At 41.1% G+C, this 24,426-nt stretch overlaps 1 protein-coding gene across 1 annotated transcript in view; it reads left to right on the forward strand.

Moving 5' to 3' along the window:
- The window catches only part of lgr6 (leucine rich repeat containing G protein-coupled receptor 6), a 274,970-nt gene that overhangs the window by 136,611 nt on the left and 113,933 nt on the right, over positions 1-24,426 (forward strand). Inside the window, exon 3 of the mRNA XM_033042482.1 lies at positions 20,445-20,516. Coding sequence (XP_032898373.1) covers positions 20,445-20,516 — 72 coding nt within the window. The remainder of the gene's footprint in view (positions 1-20,444; positions 20,517-24,426) is intronic.

Consider the following 24,426-nt stretch of genomic DNA (forward strand, 5'->3'; position numbering starts at 1 on the left):
GGGATTTAATAGGAACCTGAAAGGTAACTTTTCACACAAAGGGTGGTGGGTGCATGGAATGAGCTGCCGGAGGAGGTAGTTGTGGCAGGTACTGTTGCAAAGTTTAAGATACATTAAGACAGGTACATGGATAGGATAGATTTAGAGGGATATGGGCCAAATGCAGGCAGATGGGACTAATGTAGTCAGTGAGGGTAATTTGGGCCGAAGGGCCTGTTTCCACACTGTATGACTCTATGACTCGACATGTTACTGACTTTCATATGAAAATGTAGAGTTTGTAGAAGTTAACTAATCAGTCATTTTCACAGACCCGTCAGTTTCCCATTAACAGGCCCATTGTTAGATTCAGATCTAAATGAATGAATTTATGCAGGGGAATCAGGTTGGTACAAAAATACCTTAATTCAGCTACAGTAGATGAACATGTGGAAAAAATCAAGGAACTACATTAATTCCCCATTAGTCAAAATAGAACTGTTTAAATAATTAGTTGTATATACCATTCAATTTGGTGAGATGAGGTGATATATTTTTGACTTGCCCATAGTCAAGCACTTGTGCCCCATTTTCAAGGACAGATTGTTAGGCTGGAATATCAATTAATTCCACTTTGTATTATTTACATCGGTGGCAACTTTCAAGAAGGCTTCCCGAATAGGATCCACATAGCTCTTCAAATCTAGTGTGACAGGCCAATTGTAAATTTTATTTCTTCCCCTACTTTGAAGTTGAAAGATCTATTATTGAGATTCAGGTAACAATTATTTTAAAAAAAAGCAAAATATGGAAAATTGGTTCTGGAGTGTGTGGTTCTGGTTTCCGACAAACTCGTTTACGGTGGTTTGTGGAATCTACACATTGCAGCAAAGACATGCAAGTTTGTAGGTTTAAGAAGCAACTGCAGATGCCGGAAAAATCGAAGGTAGATAAAAATGCTGGAGAAATTCAGCGGGTGAGGCAGCATCTATGGAGCTTTATGGAGCTCCACAGCTCCATAGATGCTGCCTCACCCACTGAGTTTCTCCAGCATATTTATCTACCTTCAAGTTTGTAGTTTAATTGCTCTCTGTAAATTGTCCCTAGTGTGGAGACAGTGGATGCAAAAGTGGGATAACAGAACTAGTGTGAACAGGAGATCGATGGTCAGCAAAGGGTCCGTGGGCTGATGGGCCTGTTTCCTTGTATATCTCTAAACTAAACTCAACTAAGATACTTCCAAGGTACACAAAAAAGCTGGAGAAACTCAGCGGGTGCAGCAGCATCTATGGAGCGAAGGAAATAGGCAACGTTTCAGGCCGAAACCCTTCTTCGTGTACCTTCGATTTTCCAGCATCTGCAGTTCCTTCTTAAACACTAAGATACTTCCAAAATTTGATTAAACTTTTTCGTTCAAAACCACAGTGGACATGTTGTAAGGCTTTTCTTATAGAACTGCAAAGACTGTAAGCATCTGAAGAAGGGTCTGGACCTGAAACGTCACCTCTACTTTTTCTCCAGTGAAGCTGCCTGACCCGCTAAAATATTCCAGCATTTTGTGTCTATATCTCCACCTATCACTTGCCAGGCAGTGTACCTTCGATTTTCCAGCATCTGCAGTTCCTTCTTAAACACTTGCCAGGCAGTGGTCTGAATGCTCTGAATCAGACTGAAGAAGCATCTCGACCCATTTATCACCTACCCATGTTCTCCTATCAAAACAAAACCTCACATATCCACCTGTCATTTGCCAAGAGTTGTTCTGCCCCCATCTCTCTTCCAACTTTCTCCACCACCCCGTCCCAGCCACAATCTGAAGAATGATCCAGAGTCAAAACGTCACCCATCCACGTACTCCAGAAATGCGACCTAATCCGCTCATAGACACAAAAAGCTGGAGTAACTCTGCGGGACAAGCAGCATCTCTAGCATCTACAGTTCCTTCCTACACACCTCATCTGCTCAGTTACTCCAGAACGTTGTGCCTTTGTTTTCAACATAATTTTAGCCAAAAGCTATATCTCCCTTCCCAATATATGTGGACCAGAGGGCTGTAGGAAGGAACTGCAGGTGCTGGATTACATCAAAGATAGGCACAAAATGCTGGAGTAACTCAGCGGGACAGGTAGCATCTTTGGAGAGAAGGAATGGGTGACATTTCTGGGCGAGACCCTTCTTCAGACTCCTTCTACAGCACTACAATTACACTTCTACATGCAACCTGTCCGAAAAGGGGTCTCGCTACTTCTATCCAGAGAATAGTCTGCTGTCAGCTGCCTGTCCTGCTGAGTTACTCCAGCATTTTGTGTCTATCTACTGGACCAGAGTGCAGGTGAGGGGATCAATGAAACCAAAGTAAAAGGGCAACAATAATACTTCAAAACATTTTATTTTGTACAGGAAATTGGTAGACAGTGTCAATAGGCTATCAATAACATAGTATATACACACGGAACTAGTTACTGGAAACAAATGCATATAAAACTTGTTCAGAAAAACACCTGGCACATCTGAGAGTTGCTAAAGTGCATTAAATTATAAATGGGTTGTTTAAGCACACACCTGGGACCAGTTAAAAATCTAATCATGCATTAAAATTCAATGAAAGCAGAAAATAATTATTTCAAACCATTTTATTGCTACTTGTAAATGTTTATTTACGATTCAATAAGGCAAAATGAGATTATATGCAGAGTTCTCCTCCTTTAGAAATGAAATTCCTGTTAGGTGACACACTGATTCATTGCCATGCAGCCAAGTAATATTCCAACAGTTCAGAGAGTCTCTTGTTTAATTGTTAAACTCCGTGCCACAAAATACTCTCTTCAAGCAATTAGAAATACATTTCCTGAGACATTAGAGATACAACGTAGACACAGGCCCAGCGGCCCATCAAGTCCACCCCCACCAGCGATCACCGTGTACACTAACTCTATCCTGCACGCAATTTACAATTTACAATTTTACCAAAGCCAATTAACTTACAAACCTGTACGTCTTTGAAGAGTGGGAGGAAACCGGAGCACCCGGAGAAAACCCACGTGGTCACAGGGAGAACGTACAAACTCCATGCAGACTGCACCCATGGTCAGGATTGAACCTGGGTCTCTGGTGCTGTAAGGCAGTAACTCTACCACTGCACCATAGTGCCGCCCTGTTTCTGCTAAATTAAACATACAGTATAAGGTTATACAAAAGATGGCCAATCTATGAAATATTTAGTTTCATTTATTATTGTCATGTGTACCGAGGTACAGTGAAAAGTTTTTTTTGGTGCGAAAAGATTGTATGTGATTACAATCAAGCCTTCCACAGTATACAGATGCAGGATAAAAGGAATAACATTTAGGGCAAGATAAAGTCCAGTGAAGCCCGATTAAGATAGGTTGAGGATTTCCAATGAGGTGGATGGTTGGTCAGGACAGCATTCTAGTTGGTGACAGGATGGTTCAGTTGCCTGATATTTAGCAAATGGATTGTCACTGATTTAACGCTGGAAGAGGGGCAACATGAACATTGAAAAGTACAAACTTGCTGTGTGATGCCTATGATGATGTGCTCCGGCTGTGAATTGTGCTTTACTATCTCAGAAGCCAAATCCAAACACAGAGTCAGAAATCAATTTGTCAGCCTGTCTCTGGAACTCATAAACACCTTGTGTTGGTTGTTTTGGGATTTTTCTGGTCTTTATGCTGTTTGGCATTGACCTTTGGTCGTGACTACGGGGAGATTTATTAAAACAGGACAGAAGCATGCATTCAAAAGGCAGACGTTTTAAAAAGAAAGTTGTTTGGGTGAAACTTGAAACCTTCCAAAGTACTTTGTTGATTGCAGAACACTCGCGGATATACTGTGGGTGCGAAAGGTTCTATATTAATGCCAGCTTTTGCATTCATTGATATTTTGCCAAAATGCAGGATAGTATTTTGTTGAAGTCTAACAGGATAACTCACTGATGTGGGGAATAATTACAGGAAAAACATGTCATAATATTCAATTAATTAACCAAGACTGATCATGTTATTTCAGAGTTCTATCATCTGTAGGCTTATGCTTTTCATTAATCATTTCTCTACTTATGCATTTGCTATCTTTTAAATAAAGTATTCACTTGCAGTATAAGAAACAAACACACATCACATTTTTGCATGTCCTTTTCTCAATACCTTTGCAAAATAAACAATAGACAAAGGCACGGAATTCTTTCTTTTGACAGCATATGGGATGTTTTTGACTTCGCCCATGTAACTTGCTTTAATTGAGGTAGTGCAAGTGACATTGTGGGGATATATTGTAAACACTAGGATATTGCCTGGATTAGTGAGCTGAAGTTATAAGGAGGGTTTGGATAAACTGTTTATTCTTACTGGAACGTGGGAGACTTACGCGTAACCATACTGTGATTAGATAGGATAGACAGAATAGATAGGATAGATAGGATAGACATAGATAGGATAGACAGAATAGATAGATAGGTTAGATGTAGGGTAGATAGATAGGTTAGATGTCAGATAGATAAATAGATAGACAGACAGACAGACCAAGACATAGATTTCAACAGGATGGACATAGATATAGCAGTGGTAGAAGCAAATAGAATTACACCATTTAGTTTAGCGATATAGTGCAGAAACAGGCCCTTTGGCCACTGAGTCCACGCGACTAGTGATCCCCACACATTAACACCATCCCACACACACTAGGGACAATTTACATTCATACCAATGTCAGTTAACCTACAAACCTGTACGTCTTTGGGGTGTGGGAGGAAACCGAAGATCTCAGAGAAAACCCACGCGGTCACGGGGAGAACGTACAAACTCCAAACAGACAGCATCCGTAGTCGGGACGGGGGGAGAGGGGGGGGTGGGGGAGAGAGAAACTTGTCTCTATATCTACTACACTTTCTTTATCTGACCAGCTGCGATTAATTTGTATCTACATTAAGCCCAAGATAAACTTCTTTCTGAACAATGGTGGAGGACATGTTTCTGTGCTTTGAATTAGTCTCCAAGTCTCAAACTGTCTCTTCATCAAATAATTGAAGATTTTACTCTTTTGTATTTGAAGCTAGAAGGGTGTCCTCATCTGCATGTAATTTATTGTCAATTGTAGCTTGAAGGTGGGTTTGTGTAGAAGACTTGTACTAATCATCAAATATTGATTATGCCCCTTATCCATCATTGATTAAATATATACAATTAAGACACCTATTTTCATGAAAACTTTGGTTCCTGTCAATTCTGCAAATAGATTCTGATAGGCAATAGATATTGTTCAGTTTAGTAGCACCTTGTGATCAACATATAATCCAGCAGTTTACTTTTTTAGGCATCACTGCAAATACTGTTGCAATGAGTCAATGTATATGGAGAAAATTAAAGCTTATGGGCCTGTCCCACTTATGGGCATGTCCCACTTAAGCTACTTTTTCGGCGACTGTCGGCACCCGTCATAGGTTATTGCAGGTCGCCGAAAATCTTCAACATGTTGAAAATTCAGCGGCGACCAGAAAGACGCTACGACTCTTTGGACGACTGAGGAGACTACTCACGACCAAACAGGTGACACCCTGGCGACATATCGCGGGGTGAAGCCCGTATGGTCATGAGTATTCGCCCAAAGAGTCGTAACTTGTTCTGGTCGCTGTTGGATTTTCAACATGTTGAAATTTTTTGGCAATCTGCTGCGACTATGTCGGGTGCCAGCAAGTCGCCGAAAAAAATTGCGTGATTGGGACAGGCCCATTAGGCTATTTTTAGGCAACTGCCGGTGGCTGTCATAGTCATAGCAGGTCACCAAAAAAACGGCGACTGGAGCCCCCTTCGACATAAAATTTGAAATAGAATCATACTTTAACAACAAAAAAAAACGAAGTCAGCACCGGCGACAACCTACGTCACCCTGGCGACAACCCACGTCATCTTGGCGACAACCTACGACAGCACCTACATCAGAATAAGTCAAGCTACGCTCATTGGCGTTAAGCCAACTGTCGCCGAAAAGTTTTGAACATTTCAAAATCCAGCGGCGACCAGAAAAACACTACAATTCTTTGGGCAACTGAGGAGACTACTTACCACCATACAGGCGACACCCTGGCGACCACGTGGTGACAGCCTAGTCGCCTGTAGTCGCCTAAAAAATCGCCTAAGTGGGACAGGGACATTACAGTGCATTTGTTTAATACAGGGCTTGTACAAATGCGCTCTACAAAATTTACCAATAGTATGTTACAAATGGTTGGAAGTATTCTTCCCCATATGCAAACCGAGAGCAAAATTTAAACAGCGTTCCACTGTGCAGTTTACATTATATATTCAACATCAAATGACAAGATGGAGTTGACATGGTAGAGGTTTACCAAAGGACAAAACCAAAGATTTGGACAAAACTACCATGCCGGACAGCCTTGTTCTGAAACAATTAACAAATGCAAATTGCTGGAGCAAAACAATGGTTCAGGCAGCATCTGTGGAGGGAATGGATGGACAATGTTTTAGGTTGGGTCCATTTGTGAGTCAGGCTGCACCCTGAGAGAAACGATCTTCAGCACTAAATGCAAGAAACAAATCATGTAATTCTCAACCTGAAAATAGGTTCAAAGTTTTAAAATAAAATCAGAATCACAATGTTTTTGTAAACAATATTTAGAATCAATTTCTTTTTGTAACAATGAATCGAATCAGAAAGAAATTCAAATGTTTTCTGAGCTAAAGCTTTGACTGATCTAAATGGGCAAAAATAGCATTTGACCATCTTGAATCAATTCTCAAAGTCCATCCCTCTGGACTATTGTAATTGGATTGTAATTTCCAGGAAAATATTAACCTTTAACCTGTTGAATAAACAGAGATTCCATATGATTCTCAGGAGAGTGCTTTTAGTGATGCCTTAAATGATTAAAATCTTATCCTGTAATTGCTTTCAGTTTTACTGTTGTCATCTTGATAGCTCATTCTTTTATGTCCTTGCTTCTTCTGAATTTAATTAATGTGTGCAATGTATCACCTTTATACTTTATGATCTCACCACCTATATTCATCACGAAAGATGACCATAAAGAAACTTTCATAACCTGTGCTGTCTGGATCCCACCCCAGTCCTCAAACAATATGATGTTAAATGGAATATAGTCACAGTCTTCCTACAGATTCCTGACTCTTTGAAAAGTAATTGAGAACAATACAATATATAGACTTGTATTAATGAAGTGCAAGGAATTCATTTCCTTGGACTCATATTGAAAAAAAAAGATATGCTATATATTTTTAACGGCAACATAATTGGTTATATTTAATCCAATTAATGTGAAATTTTAAACACTTTAATGAAGAATTTGTACTTTAGTCTTTAGAGATACAGCGTGGAAACAGGTCATTTGGCCCACTGAGTCCATGCTGACCAGCGATCACTCCATACATTAGTCCTATCCTACCCACTAGGGACAATTTACAATTTAAACCAAGCCAATTGACTTACAAACCTGTATGTCTTCAGAGTGTGGGAGGCAGCAACTCTACCATTGTGCACTGTGTGGCCCCTGTACACTCTGGACCAAGGTCACTATTTCTTTGTTAGTTCCCCATTTGTTTAAATTGCAGGAAATATCTTAAAAAGTACATCTTAAAATAGTATTGGGTAGGGTAATGGGACTGAAGGATGATAAATCCCCTTGGCCGGTTGGTCTGCATCCCAGGGTCCTCAGGGAGGTGGCTCTAGAAATAGTGGACGCTTTGCATTGGTGATCATTTTCCAATGTTCAATAGATTCAGGATCAGTTCCTGTGGATTGGAGGATAGCTAATATTATCCCACTTTTCAAGAAAGGAGCGAGAGAGAAAATGGGGAATTACAGACCAGTTAGCCTGACTTCGGTGGTGGGAAAGATGCTGGAGTCAATTATTAAAGAGGTAATAATGGGACATTTGGATAGCAGTAAAAGGATTAGTCCAAGTCAACATGGATTTATGAAAGGGAAATCATGCTTGACTAATCTTCTGGAGTTTTTTGAGGATGTGACAAGTAAAATGGATGAAGGGGAGCCAGTGTATCTAAACTTTCTAAACTAGTGTATCTAAACTTTCAGAAAGCCTTTGCTAAGCCCATTGCATTTAGCAGGAGTGGTCTATCTTGCTCCCGCTATAGGATCATTGGCCAACGCCATGGCTCTGTGGGGGAGGACCACAGTCTCGGCTCGTTCCGCTGCTGGACATTTTGGGGCACCTCTCACACAAGGGTAGTGGCTTCACCCCAGGGGGCCACATGAACGCTTACTTTAGACTTTAGATACACAACACGGAAATAGGGCCTTACTGGCTACAGATTAAATTCCCAAACCAACTCCACGCTGACCAGCGATCATCCTGTACATTTATTCTTCTTCTTCTTGCGAATGAAACATAAATAAACCAAAGGAATAGTTCGATCTCAAGCCTGGTGTTGCACAGCCAGGTTGTTCCCTCTGTTGGTGTCAATGTCAATGTCAATGTCTGCCAGGCCCTGACAGACACAGCTCCATTTGGTGGGTGGTAGAGCGGGCACCCAGAGATGACATGGTTGGCTGTCTGTTGTTCTGCTCCACATTCACAGGCTGGGATCTGGTGGAGGGAGCCCCCATCTCCACACGCTGGCATTGAAACGCCCAACTCCAGTACCAAGCCTGTTGAGCTTCACCCATGCTCCTGTACCCTGACACTATCTTGCACACCAGGGACAATTTTACAACTTACCGAAGCCAATTAACATGCAAACCTGTACGTCTTTGGGACGTGGGGGGAAACCAGAACACCCCGAGAAAACCCACCCGGTCCAGGGAGAACGTACAAACTCTGGACAGACAGCGCCCATAGTCAGGATTGAAGTACAGAGAAGGTTTCCTAATCTGAGGAAAGACATTCTTGCCATAGAGGGAGTACAGAGAAGGTTCACCAGACTGATTCCTGGGATGGCAGGACTTTCGTATGAAGAAAGACGGGATAGACTCGGCTTGTACTCACTAGAATTTAGAAGATTGAGGGGAGATCTTATAGAAACTTACAAAATTCTTCAGGGGTTGGACAGGCTAGATGCAGGAAGATTGTTCCCGATGTTGGGGAAGTCCAGAACAAGAGGTCACAGTTTAAGGATAAGGGGGAAGTCTTTTAGGACCGAGATGAGAAAAAAAAAATTTCACACAGAGAGTGGTGAATCTGTGGAATTCTCTGCCACAGAAAGTAGTTGAGGCCAGTTCATTGGCTATATTTAAGAGGGAGTTAGATGTGGCCCTTGTGGCTAAAGGGATCAGGGGGTATGGAGAGAAGGCAGGTACAGGATACTGAGTTGGATGATCAGCCATGATCATATTGAATGGCGGTGCAGGCTCGAAGTTCCGAATGGCCTACTCCTGCACCTATTTTCTATGTTTCTATGTTTCTAGGTCCCGCACGGAAGACTGGTGACTAAAATTGTAGTACATGGTATTGGGGGTAGGGTGTTGACATGGCTAGGAAATTGGTTGGCAGACAGGAAGCAAAGAGTAGGAGTGAACGGGTCCTTTTCAGAATGGCAGGCAGAGGCGAGTGGAGTGCCGCAAGGCTAGGTGTTGGGGCTGCAACTGTTTACAATATATATTAATGATATGGAAGAGGGAATTAGGAGCAACACTAGCAAGTTTGCGGATGACACAAAGCTGGGAGGCAGTGTGAACTGTGAAGAGGATGTTAGGAGGTTGCAGGGTGACCTGGACAGGTTGAGTGAGTGGACAGATGCGTGGCAGATGCAGTATAATATAGATAAATGTGAGGTTATCCACTTTGGCAGCAAAAACACAGGGCCAGATTATTTTCGCAATGGGGTTAGGTTAGGTAAGGGGGAGGTGCAGCGAGACCTGGGTGTCCTTGTACACCAGTCATTGAAAGTTGGCGTGTAGGTACAGCAGGCAGTGAAGAAAGCTAATGGCCTTCTTAACAAGAGGATTTCAGTATAGGAGTAAAGAGGTAAGACCACATCTAGAGTATTGTGTACAGTTTTGGTCTCCTAATTTGAGGAAGGACATTCCTGTGATTGAGGCAGTGCAGCTTAGGTTCACGAGAGTGATACCTAGGATGGCGGGACTGTCATATGAGGAAAGATTGAAAAGACTAGGCTTGTATTCACTGGAGTTTAGAAGGATGAGGTCGGATCTCATAGAAACATATAAAATTATAAATGGACTGGACAAGCTAGATGCAGGAAAAATGTTCTCAATGTTGGGCGAGCCAAGAACCAGGGGCCACAGTCTTAGAATAAAGGGGAGACCATTTAAGACGGAGGTGAGAAAAAACTTTTTCACCCAGAGAGTTGTGAATTTGTGGAATTCCCTGCCACAGAGGGCAGTGGAGGCCAAATCACTGGATGGATTTAAGGAAGAGTTAGATAGAATTCTAGGGGCTAGTGGAATTAAGGGATATGGGGAGAAGGTAGGCATGAAGTTATTGATTGGGGACGATCAGCCATGATCACAATGAATGGCGGTGCTGGCTTGAAGGGCCGAATGGCTTCCTCCTGCACCTATTTTCTATGTTTCTATGTTTCTATGTGATAAACAATCTTATTTTGAACATGAGTCACGAAAAAGATTTTTAATTTAGCATTATTAATAGCATTTTTTTACATTGGACATGTAGTTTTAAAATATCTGTTGTTTTAGGACTCGGGGCGTATTACTGAAGAAACTTGACATGTTTGGACTTTTGCCAGTAATCTCCCAAAAACATCACAGAGTGCTGCAGCCTTTATTACTGTATTATCTCACAGTTAAAGAATTCTGAATGCACGTGCGTGACAATGTTGTAGAGCATCAACGAATGTCAATCCACATAAACTAATAAGTTATGAAAAGTACAAAATTAACCAAACATTAATCAGTGTTACTGGTTAGCATATTGTCTTGCCCTATGAAAAATTGGTCATTGTGAGTGTTCTTTCCTGTCATATTTTATTCATGAAATTGATTCCAGTTGCTTTTGCTGAAAGCAAACATATGTGGTAATCAACCACTTTCTTCAAGGATGTTTATTTGGTTCATTGAGTATTCATTTTCCATGGATCACGCTGCCAAATAATCTCAGATGAACACACAACTACGATCTATAAAATATTGAAGACTACAGGGAGGAAAACCAGTCCAATTTTACTTCACATTTTCCCAGAAACTAGGCTAGAGTTTGCAGTAAAGATAGACACAAAGTTCTCTAGCAACTCAATGGGTCAAACAGTATCTCTGGCTGACCTGGAGGTCCATTATCACCTCCAGCTCTTCACCTTCCTCCCAACCCATACTTTCAGTCTGCAGAAGGGTCCCGACCTGAAACGTTGCCCATCTATTTTCTCCAGAGATGCTGCCTGACCCGTTGTGTTACTCCAGCACTTTGTGTCTATCTTTGGTATAATCTGCAATTCTTTGTTTCTGGAGTTTGCAGGGTTCAAGTGCAATCATTGGAATAGTTACTGAATAATCAGGTCATAGATTTCTGCAACTATTCAATAAACCTTTACAGGAACCTGACTGGATTGGAGTGATTGTGCAAACCCAAATCTATAGTAGTAGGGAGCAAAGATTCACTAAAAGGACGTGCGCATTTTGCAAGAATACATTTTGCAGAAGAATAAAGAAAGGCATCCGTTTTACTCTTGTAATTGTTTTGACACTTGTTTAAAGAAATAAATTAAGTTATTCTCACTTGTACTTTCATTATTTTTTTTCCATTGAAAATAAGTAATGATCTAGAAATTGTATGTTTAGGAAGGAACTGCAGATGTTGGTTCACACCGAAGATAGACACAAAGTGCTGGAGTAACCTGCACTTTGTGTCTATCTTCGAGAAATTGTATGACACATATAAGTTAATTCAGTTAATGCTGGAAAGGGGGAGAAGAGTCATGGAGTCATAGAGTGATACAGTGTGGCAACAGGCTCTTCAGCCCAACTTGCCCACACCGACCAACATGTCCCAGCTACACTAGTCCCACCTGCCTGCATTACGTCCACATCCCTCCAAACTTGTCCTATCCATGTACCTGTCTAACTGTTTCTTAAATGCTGGGATAGTCCCAGCCTCAACTACCTCCTCTGGCAGCTTGTTCCATACACCCACCACCCTTTGTGTGAAAAACCTATTAAATCTTATCCCCTTCACCTTCACACATAGGTTCATGTCATCTGGTCCTTGATTCTCCGCCTCTGAGCAAGAGACTCTGTGCATCTACCCAATGTATACCTCTCATGATTTTATACACCTGTATAAGATCACCCCTCATCCTCCTATCCTCCAAGGAACAGAGACCCAGCCTATTCAACCTCTCCCTATAGCTCAGACCCTCTAGTCTTGGCAACATGCTCGTAAATCTTCTCTGAACCTTTTCAAGCTTGACAATCTCTTTCCTATAACATGGTGCCCAGAACTGAACACAATACACTAAATGCGGCCTCCCCAATGTCTCATACAACTGCAACATGAGCTTCCAACTTGTTTACTCAGTATAGAATAGAGTAGGCTATGGTGTGGATTGAAAAAGATTGTATTAGGATTTGGAGAAGGGCTATCTTGAGGTCAGGAGTGGAATTCAGCACACGATCATGGTTGGGTGGGTGGATGCAGGGTTGATGGTCAATATTCAAGTGGTATGGCACCCGCAAGTTAACTTATATAGTGACTAAAGGGCCTGTCCCACTATACGAGTTTACCCAAGAGCTCACCCGAGTTTAAAAAAAAATCAAACTCGTGGTAAGTACGTAGAATGTACGTAGCGGGTACGTCGGAGCTCGGGACGTCTCTTAGCAGTTCGTAATATTTTCAACGATGACAATGATGATGTTTTTTCAGAAAGCTCAGCATTTAAGAATATTAATCATATTTTTCACAGGAAATGGCTTATGCTGTGCTACTAATCTCTTTTAATGTAATTTTTGTATGTGTAAGAAAGATACCTTTGAAGGAAAATCATGCCTAAACTTTTGCCGCACCTCCAAATTAACAAAATATAACTGATGGTGCACAATTTTATCTTTACAATTGATCCCAGTCATTAATTTATTCCAAATTCAGTCAATAATTATACTTTCAGAACATCGTCACATTATAACAGTGTCGCAAGAATCCGGATTATGGAAGGTAGTGTTTATAGTACTCACGGTGCAATATATATTTATGGTCTTTGAAAATCACAGGACTCTGATAGTATTGTCAATAGGTAATTTAAGAAAAAGTATAATATGAAATTTGTAACCCTTCAGTGACCATTTACACTTGACTGGAAATACACATTATAAATGGCAAGAATCTTAGCAGCAATGATGTATGGAGGGAACGTGGGGTACAAGTGCATCACAAGTACAAGGGTGGCACATGGCGCAGCAGTAGAGTTGCTACCTTATAGCACTGGGTTCGATCCTGACTTCGGGTGCTGTTTGTACAGAGTTTGCACGTTCTCCCTGTGATCCCTGGGTTTTCTCCGGATGCTCCGGTTTCCTCACACACTCCAAAGATGTGCAGGTTTGTAGATTACTTGGCGCCTGTAACTTATTAATTGTCTCTCGTGTGTAGGATAGTGCTGGTGTACGAGGTTATCGCTGGTCGGCATGACCCAGTGGGCCGAAGGACCTGGTTTCCGTGCTGTATCTCTAAAGTCAAAAGTCTGAAAGTTTAAACCTTCCAGAAAGTGGCAACACAACTGGTTAGGGTGATCAAGACTGCCTGACCCACTGAGTTACTCCAGCATTTTGGGGCATTCTTTGGTATATACCAGCATCTGCAGTTCCTTTCTACACAAGGGGTACAGTATGCCTACCCTCGTCAATCGGAGCATTGAAGAAAAATACAAGAAATTATGTTGCAGCAGTTTAAAACTTTTGTTAAGCTGCATTTGAAGTTCAGGTCACCACACCATAGGAAGGATGGGAGAAAAGAAGACAGAGGAGGTTTACTAGAATGTTGCCGAGATTGGACTGTATTAGTTACAAAGAGAGGTGGGACAAAATGTGGATTGCTTTTGCTGGAAGGTTAGAAGCTGAACGGTGACCTGATAAAAGGATGTCAATTGATGAGGTGCAGCCAGAGTTTTTTTCCCAGGTGAGGTGCGGTGAGATGAGGTGAAGGGGTGAAAAATTTGTGGGAACCTGAGGGGTAACTTTTTCACGCAAAGGGTGATGGGTGTATGGAACGAGCTGCCGGAGGATGTACAGTGGCTTGCAACGGTTTTCATACCCCTTGAACTTTTCCACATTTTGTCACGTTACAACCACAAACGTAAATGTATTTTATTGGGATTTTATGTGATAGACCAACACAAAGTGGCGCATAATTGTGAAGTGGAAGGAAAACGATATATGGTTTTCAAATTTTTTTACAAATAAAAAACTGAAAAGTGTGGCGTGCAAAAGTATTCAGCCCCCTTTACTCTGATACCCCTAAATAAAATCCAGTGCAACCAATTGCCTTCAGAAGTCACCTAATTAGTAAATAGAGTCCACTTGTGTGTAATCTAATCTCAGTCTAAATACAGCTGTTCTGTGAAGGCCTCAGAGGTTTGTTAGAGAAAATTAGTGAACAAACAGCATCATGAAGCCCAAGGAACACACCAGACAGGTCAGGGATAAAGTTGTGGAGAGGTTTAAAGCAGGGTTAGGTTATAAAAAAATATCCCAAGCTTTGAACATCTCACGGAGCACTGTTCAATCCATCATCTGAAAATGGAAAGAGTATGGCACAACTGCAAACCTACCAAGACATGGCCGTCCACCTAAACTGACAGGCCGGGCAAGGAGAGCATTGATCAGAGAAGCAGCCAAGAGGCCCATGGTAACTCTGGAGGAGCTGCAGAGATCCACAGCTCAGGTGGGAGAATCTGTCCACAGGACAACTATTAGTCGTGCACTCCACAAATCGGGCCTTTATGGAAGAGTGGCAAGAAGAAAGCCATTGTTGAAAAAAAGCCATAAGAAGTCCTGTTTGCAGTTTGCCACAAGCCATGTGGGGGACACAGCAAACATGTGGAGGAAGGTGCTCTGGTCAGATGAGACCAAAATTGAAGTTTTTGGCCTAAATGCAAAACGCTATGTGTGGCGGAAAACTAACACTGCACATCACCCTGAACACACCATCCCCACTGTGAAACATGGTGGTGGCAGCATCATGCTGTGGGGATGCTTTTCTTCAGCAGGGACAGGGAAGCTGGTCAGAGTTGATGGGAAGATGGATTTAGTCAAATACAGGGCAATCTTGGAAGAAAACCTGTTAGAGTCTGCAAAAGACTTGAGACTGGGGCGGAGGTTCACCTTCCAGCAGGACAACGACCCTAAACATACAGCCAGAGCTACAATGGAATGGTTTAGATCAAAGCATATTAATGTGTTAGAATGGCCCAGTCAAAGTCCGGACCTAAATCCAATTGCGAATCTCTGGCAAGACAGGAAATTGCTGTTCACAGACGCTCTCCATCCAATCTGACTGAGCTTGAGCTATTTTGCAAAGAAGAATGGGCAAAAATTTCAGTCTCTAGATGTGCAAAGCTGGTAGAAACATACCCCAAAAGACTTGCAACTGTAATTGCAGCGAAAGGTGGTTCTACAAAGTATTGACTCAGGGGGGCTGAATACTTTTGCACGCCACACTTTTCAGTTTTTTATTTGTAAAAACATTTGAAAACCATGTATCATTTTCCTTCCATTTCACAATTATGCACCACTTTGTGTTGGTCTATCACATAAAATCCAAATAAAATACATTTACGTTTGTGGTTGTAACGTGACAAAATGTGGAAAAGTTCAAGGGGTATGAAAACTTTTGCAAGCCACTGTAGTTGGGACCGGTACTATCGCACCATTTAAGAAACATTTGGACAGATACATTGATAGGATAGGTTTAGAGGGATGTGGGCCAAATGCAGGCAGGTGGGACTGCTGTAGATGAGACATATTGGTTAGTGCGGGCAAGTGAGCTGAAGGACCTGTTTCTATTCTATGATTGAAACTTCAAATAGTGTTAAGGTGAGATGGAGACAGTTTAAAGGAGATGTGCCAAGCATATTTAATAGACATTTAGATAAACACATGCACAAGCAGGAAATAGAGGGACTGCGTGAAAGCAGATTAGCTTTACATTAGATTTACATCCTGCCTGGCATGAATAAGTGGTGAGGTAAAGCCTTCCTTTGCTGTATTGTTCTATTTCAATGTTCCATAATACTGTATATTAAACACCTATACTAATAAAAATAACTATGAATCTAAAGTCTGATCAGCACAGAGTCTAAAGAAGGAGCTCCTCCCAAAACATCACCCATCCATGTTGTCCAGAGATGCTACCTGACCCTCCGATTTCCCCCAGCATTTTATTTATTTTTTACTATTATGAATTGTGTGGTTATTTATTGGGATACTGTGAAAGGGAACCCTTGAGAATGGGAAATAATCTGATGGCGTACTGATAATTGCCCTTTTTTAAAAACAATTTTAACAACGTTCTGTGGAAATTCAGGAGAATAAACTTACTTAATGCATGCTGTTTGTGTAGGAATTTCATGAAAGTAAAAATGTCAAAGAGGGAGAATCCCCGGTTCTTAAAACATATATTTATGATAAAGGTGGACACACAGTGCTGGAGTAACTCCAATGGCCAGGCAGAATCTCTGGAGATGAAGGATGGGTTCCGACCCGAAACGTCACCCATCCTTTGTCTCCAGAGATGCTGCCTGACCCGTTGAGTTCCTCCAGCTTTGTGTCTACCTTTGGTATAAATCAGCATCTGCATTTCCTAATTTCTACCGATATGATTCCTGTATTACCTTTTCATTCAGTAAAATTTTCAGGTAAGTTTCTCTGACTGATTGATAAATAATGTATTGCCTGGTGTGGGAGGCATTAATCCACGCATCACCAGAGATGTCATACGTGCACGAAGGAACTGCAGATGCTAGTTACATTGAAGATAGACATAAAATGCTGGAGTAACTCACTGGGACAGGCAGCATCTCTGTATAGAAGGAATGGATGACGTTTCGGGTCGAGTCCTTTCTTCAATCTGAAGAAGGGTCTTGACCCGAAATGTCACCCATTCCTCCTATCCAGAGATGCTGCCTGTCCCGGTGAGTTACTGCAGCATTTTGTGTCTATCAACGGAAGTATCATATTCAGTCCCAGTTTAGATGAATCTATGGTAATAAAAAGGAAATGCAGATGTTGGTTCATAGCAAAGATAGACACTAAATGCTGGAGTAATACAGTGGATCAGGCAGCATCTTTGAAACATCACCTATCCCTTTTCTCCAGAGATGCTGCCTGACCCGTTGAGTTATTCCAGCATTTTGTGAATATCATTAGATTCATCTATTGTCAGAGTTGAAAAGGTATAATTCACCTCCCTCTTAGCGTTTTATCCAAGTAGCTGTGTAATGTCACACGTGGATGCAAGCTTTTAATGCTGGTGGACTTAGATGTACCACAAATGAAGTCTGATACAGGTGTCCATCACCGAGTTTCCTGCAACTGGTGGCAGGGCACCTCCTTTAATCCAGACATAATTATGAAAGAGCAACCGGGTCAGGGGGTGAGGCGTCCGATCTCAATCTCATCTGGACTTCCACAGCATATCAGCGGATTGAATTTGCCCCCCGTGGCCGGGCTGTGGGTGGCAACTCTGGCTCGGACAAAGCCGGCAGATCCATTCCCATAACCAACTTCTGAGGCCAAATTTACGGGCTGGTATCTGGTGGACCGTTCCAGTACGGTTTGTTTGACTTCTCTCGTAGGCCGTGACGTCTGTCAGTCTGGCACAACTGGAAGTTCTGGAAAAGCTCTGGAACCAAGGATGCCAGTGGTGGACCTGTATATCAATTTCGGCACGAATAATATTCCTTTTAACTTGGATTTAGTGCTTCAGTGGTAGACTGTAGCACGAGGGTAATTGTTCCTTCATGTGATTTCTATGACCTGTCAGTTATCACAGCTGGATTTTGTAGTTGCACCACCCAAGATGCATTATCATTATAATGAGGTTTTCATTGGAACTATCCATGCCTGGGGTATGTTTCACAAATCTTTGTCTTTAATTTTGTGAATGTTTTTGTGATTGCCAGTGAAATGTATACAATTGGTGCATATAAACAGCACCCTTGCAAATTACATAATTTAAACGTTGCTATGTGTCTTTGCATAAAGATTGAATTGAAAATGTAACTTATTTAAATTGTTCCATATAGTGTAACGTGTGCCTGTAACCCAATGCATTCTTTGTAGACAGATAAATGTTGGTACGCTGGTTTAATAATGGATCAAATGGGCTTACATTCAATGGAATTTAGAGGATGAGGGGATCTTATAGAAACATAAAATTCTTAAGGGATTGGACAGGCTAGATGCAGGAAAAATGTTCCCGATGTTGGAGGAGTCCAGAACCAGGGGTTACAGTTTAAGAATAAGGGGTAGGCCATTTAGGATTGAGATGAGGAAAAACCTTTTCACCCAGAGAGTTGTGAATCTGTGGAATTCTCCACCACAGAAGGCGGTAGAGGCCAATTAACCGGATGTATTCCAAAGAGAATTAGATATACTGTAATGGAATCAAGGGATTATGGGGGAGAAAGCAGGAATGGGGTACTGATTTTGGATGATCAGCCATGATCATATTGAATGGCGGTACTGGATCGAAGGGCTGAAAGGCCTACTTCTGCATCTATTTTCTATGTTTCTATGTTTCTATTTAATAAACATATGTGTCATGTGGCCAGTAAATGAAATAATGGCACTTAACTTATTAGAGATTACGTTATGTCCTATCAACACAAACAAAGAGATGCACTGCCTGTAACATACATTATAGACACAGGTCACAGAGAAATGCAATCGGTTAAACACACAAAAGGAATAGGTGACATTTTGGGTGAGTCCCCAGAGATTTTTTCCAGTGATGCTGCCTGACCTGTTGAGTTACTCCAGCATTTTGTATCTATCTTCAGTATAAATCAGCATCTGCAGTTCCTTCCTACACAATACAATCGGTTATATCGGTAGAAAACTGTTATTAGAAATGTATTTACAGTCCACAAGCATTGCCTAGTGGGAAGAATCTCATCTTGTCAAGCTGATGATCTGACTATGGTCTTTAACTTCCCTGAGCAATTTGGAACTTGGTTAATCCTATCATAACACATGAACCTGGCTCTGCCCTTACACAACCATTCGACGATTAACAGAGTGTTGTGTTGGGAATTGGAGAGAAAGGCGACGCAGTGGTACTGCCAGTAGAGTTGTTGCCTCACAGCACCACAGACCGGGGTTCGATCCTGACCTTGGGTTCTGTCTGTGTGGAGTTTGCACGTTCTCCCTGCGATTGTGTAGGTTTTCTCTGGGTGCTCCGGTTTCCTCCCACATCTCAAAGACATGCAGGTTTGTAAGTTAATTGGCCTCTGAAAAAATAACTGCTCCTAATCTGCAGGGAATGGATGTGAAAGTACGATAACATTGAAACGGGTGTGAATAGGTAATTGATGGTTGACGTGGACTCGCTGGGCTGAAGGGCCTACTTCCATGCTGTATTTTTCAATCAATCAGTTGCTCCTGCCTTCCCACCCCTCCCCTCTCTCCATTATCGTCCAAAACGTCACCTATTATTGACCTGAATTAAAAATTGGTTTGAGTGTTTCCATAATAAAATGAGTATAATCCCTGAAATTCTCTGGATTAAAAAAATGTTTAATGTCAAAACTAACTATCCCAACGAGCATTCAAAGCATGGTTTATAACTTAATCAGCAATAAACGCTGGGCAGATTTTTTTGTTTCAATGTCAATAACTTCCTTGAAGTCACCAGAGATTCCAACTGGATTTGAACTTGTCTCCCAAAGGTTCTTTTTGAACAAAGAACCTTAAGAGCAACCCTTTCTCATGCACCTGTCTTCACCGTGTGTGTTGTGGAAGATTGCCAGCAAGTGACACAGTTTAGGCATCTACTGAAAGTTAAATTGACCCAACTTTTCGACATTGCTTTTGGCAATAGTAAAGGTAAAAGCCCTTGATTATTTGCAGGGGAATAACATTACAAAGGAAGTATTTACTGAAAGTTTTATACAAAGACATCTTCAGGCAAATATTGACCCTGGTATTATGTATAGATTATTCTAAGATAGTTCACTTGCGTCACCTGAAGCAAAATGCGAATTTTCTAAAATAATAATTTGGAGATCTTTAGTTAGTGTGCATTTAGTTAAATACCTTCAACCATGAAGAATCATTAATTACTAATTAGATATTATGTACAAATCTCTTCTTATCCTTTGTTAAAATATCATGCAACTTATTGCAATCTGGTAACAGTTAACTTGCACACCTGTTCCTAGTATTACATTACTAGTAATGCTTTTGTGCTTCTACTGGTACCAATTGACTGTTTTCACAGTGAATTATTTTACCTAGATTAAATACACATGTCTATATTTTTGTTTCTCTTGCAGACGGCTGTCCGGAAATCACCTAGCACAGATTCCCGTTGAGGTTTTTACTGGTCTCTACAATTTAAAAGTCCTGTAAGTATCAATAGCTTGTGACACTCCAAAATGCCAGTGTATTTGTGACAAATGTAAACATCAGCTCTATCTTTAGAAATCGTCAGCCACCTTAAAGCATTGAATGAAAGTGGATGTGAAGAGTATGTACAGTTTGTATAATATTTCAGCACAATTGCCACAATGAAAAGCATTTCTTGCAATGATGCTTTTGATGTGCATTTACTTTTCTTCGGTATGCATTTTAACGTGTGTAAGGTCAATAGATTTGTTCTTATTAAGCAAAAACAATCAAGATATAATACAGTGGTGCAGCTGGTAGAGCTGTTGTCTCACTGCGCCAGAAACCGGGGTTCAATCCTGACCTCTGGTGCTGTCGGTGTGGAGTTTGCACGTTCTCCCTGTGACTAAGTGAGTTTCCTCCAAGTGCTCCGGTTTCCTCCCACATCCCAAAGACATGTTAATTGGCCTCTGTAAATCATCCAAATGTGCAGGGAGTGGATGCAAAAGTGGGATAACGGAACTAGTGTGAATGGGTCATCGATGGTCTGTGTGGATGTGGTAGACCGAAGGGCCTTTGTTCCATGCTGTATCTCCAAACTAAGAACATCATTTAATTGATGTAATCTAACTACAGAACATCCATTGCATCATCACTTTTTATTACAATCACCACATTATAGCTAATCTATTGAAGGTCTATTTTGGAACTCTATCCTCTAAAGAAACTAATATTAAGCATGAACAGTTTTTTATTTAAATAACTTGTTATGACTTAAGGCATTGAGAATCAGTGTATTAATATTTAATATCTGTTCAACTAAAAACAGAGTTAAATATTTTTTTACACTTTCTTACCCTGTACATAGTTTCGTTTTTGAAAACCTACTTCGTAACTGATCAATGTGTTTACAGACCTTTTTGTTTTTCAGAATAAAGTAAGATTGTTGAATCTTCCACAGCAGTTACCGTAAATGTGCAGAATGTGAAGCATGCCACAATTTATGCATCTGAAATATTCAGCAGATTGAACAGTAAATTTTCTGGAACAGTTATGGGTTTATCATCATAGAGCTTTAACCTAGGTGCCAGTTCAGTTTAAAGACACTGCAGCCAATTAACTAAAAACAACTTTCAATTAAGGCATGTTTCAAGTACATTGCAAGAATTGCACTCTAGGCAATCTGAAGCAGGGCATGGATGATGAAAATGATGTAATAATAATAATAATAATAATACATTTTATTTAATGGGCGCCTTTCAGACATCTCAAGGACACCTTACATAGTAATCGGAATAAAAACATATAATCGGAATATAACAAGTAATAAAGACATCACAGTGACACAAATTAAAAACAGAATTCAATCCAAAAACAGAAAATCAAAAACACAATGTGAAGAGAGAGCAGCGGCAGCCAAAGCGCGCCAGCGTCCACTCTCCCTTCACGGCAGCCATCTTGGACACAGACCTACAGGACTACAATTAGACAAAAAAATCATCCCCCCACAGTGGATAGCACTGTGGGGGAAGGCACAATGTCCAGTCCCCACCCCATGTTCACCCCAAAGTCAGGCCTATTGAGGCCACCGCAATTGCCTCTACGGAGGCCCGATATCCCTGGCCGTTCTCACCGGATAGCAAGAGGGCAGCATGGTGGTGCATGGGTAGAGTTGCTGCCTTACAGCTCCAGAGACCCTGATTCTATCCTGACTACAGGTGCTGTCTGTACGGAGTTTGTACATATTCCCCGTGACCTACATACTGTAGGTTTTCTCCGGGTGCTCTGGATTTCTCCCACATTCCAAAGACGTTAGGTTTATAGGCTAATTAACTTGTAAATTTGTAAATTGGCCTTAGTGTGTGTAGGATAGAGTTAGTATGCGGGAATCGCTGGTCTGTGCGGACTCAGTGGGCCGAAGGGCCTGTTGCCAAGCTGTATCTCTAAAATAAACAAAAATATATCAATTTCAGTTACTGTAATCAAATAATTCAATAATGATTGATTTTTAAGGTGAGGGGGGAAATTTCGGATGGGGGCAAAGATGTAAAAGGAACCTGAGAGATAACTTTTTTTACACAAAGGGTGATGTATGGAACGAGGCAGGTACTATCGCAATGTTTAAGAATCATTCAGACAGGTACATGGATAGGATAGGTTTGGAGGGTTATGGGCCAAATGCAGGCAGGTTGGACTGGTATAGATGGGGCATGTTGGTCGGCATGAGCAAGTTGAGCCAAAGTACCTGTTTCCACGCTGAATGACTCTGTGACTCTAATAAGTTATGGTTTATAAATATCGCTGCACAATTCTAGCCCAAGTGTTTCCCTTCAATCAGGATAGATCCTGTATTCTAATAAACTTACATTCTGCTGGAAGGACTCAGCAGGTCAGGCAGCATCCGTGGTGGGAAACCCGCAGATGATGCTTCGGGTGTGAGCCAGATGAAGACTCCCAACTCAATACCGACTGTCCATTTCCCTTTGCAGATACTGCCTGACTTGTTGAATTCCTCCAGTACTTTGTTTGTTGCTCCAGACACCAGCATCTGTCTTATGTCTCCCATATTTTAATATTTCAAAAACACTTGAATTTGCTTTAATTCTATAATCATACGTTTGTAAAATATTGTATTACTGAGGGAAAGACGTTTGTATTTAAACTTGTAAATGCAGTATTTATATGCAGTTTCATTATGACTTCGATACCAGGTGCACCATTTAGACTGATCTCCGTAATTATATTACACATAATCAGATCACTTTTGCAATTGAGTCCTATATCCTTGAGCCTGAAACGCCATTAGTTCCAGAACTGTTATTTACATTTATTTTTATTTCCCCAGTTTTCTCACTCCTCCCTCGAAATTACTTACCTGTGATGATACGTAGATTATACCAGTTCTATGCAGTTACCTTCAGTAACTGCAGACAAACATACAGGAACCAAAGTAGATAATTCAGCCCATTGAACTTGCTTCCCTGTTTCTTCCAGACCTAACCCTAACCCTAGCCATGGGTGTTTCTCCACTGGTTTTGTATCACCTAATTTCCAATAACTTTGCCGAACAAAAATTGTTAGCCAAGCATTCAACTGGCCCAATTTTAACAATGTTTTGGAAAGGCATTTCTATATTTCCACTGTAGGTGAAGGAACTGTAGATTCTGGTTTACACTGAAGATAGACACAAAATGCTGAGCAGGGAATCAGCGGGACAGGCAGCATCTCTTTGGAGGAGGAATGGGTGACGTTTCGAGTTGAAGAAGGGTCTCGGCTCGAAACATCACCCATTCCTTCCCCACAGAGATGCTGCCTGTCCCACTAAGTTCCTCCAGCATTTTTTGTCTATCATCTATATTTCCACTGGTAATTTTGTAGATAAGTGCTTCCGTATATCACCCTGACTACGGCGACACATTTCAGTATGGAGTTACAGCTTAAAATTTACTGATCAGGAATGAACAACAGAGTTTTGATTGAACTAATTTCTTTAAAATGAGCCCCATTAAGACCAAATGTGTTAACTCAGCCATAGCAGTAGATCAGATTATCAAACACAGGATAGATCAAGGACTGAATGTACAGTCTTCATTTTTTTGGTAATCCATGATGGTCAGTGATCATAGTGAAATCCCGGCTTCTTACAAAATACTAATTGCTAATGAAAAATAAATGTTTGGCTCATTAAGTCTGATGTTTGAGATGCTATTATTACAGTAGAGTTACAGCAAAGCAAAACATCCAGTGGAAGCCACTGAGTTTTTCCCAATATTGTAAGAGATGGGAATTAACACAAGAGGTTAGCTGCCCAGTACTTACAAGGATATTACCTGCCTCAAGGATAGACACAACTTGCTGGAGTAACTCAGCGAGTCAGGCAACATCTCTGGAGAAAAGGAATAGGTGACATTTCAAATCGAGACACTTCTT

The sequence above is a fragment of the Amblyraja radiata genome, chromosome 24 (genome assembly GCF_010909765.2).
Source record: "Amblyraja radiata isolate CabotCenter1 chromosome 24, sAmbRad1.1.pri, whole genome shotgun sequence".
Taxonomy (NCBI): domain Eukaryota; kingdom Metazoa; phylum Chordata; class Chondrichthyes; order Rajiformes; family Rajidae; genus Amblyraja; species Amblyraja radiata.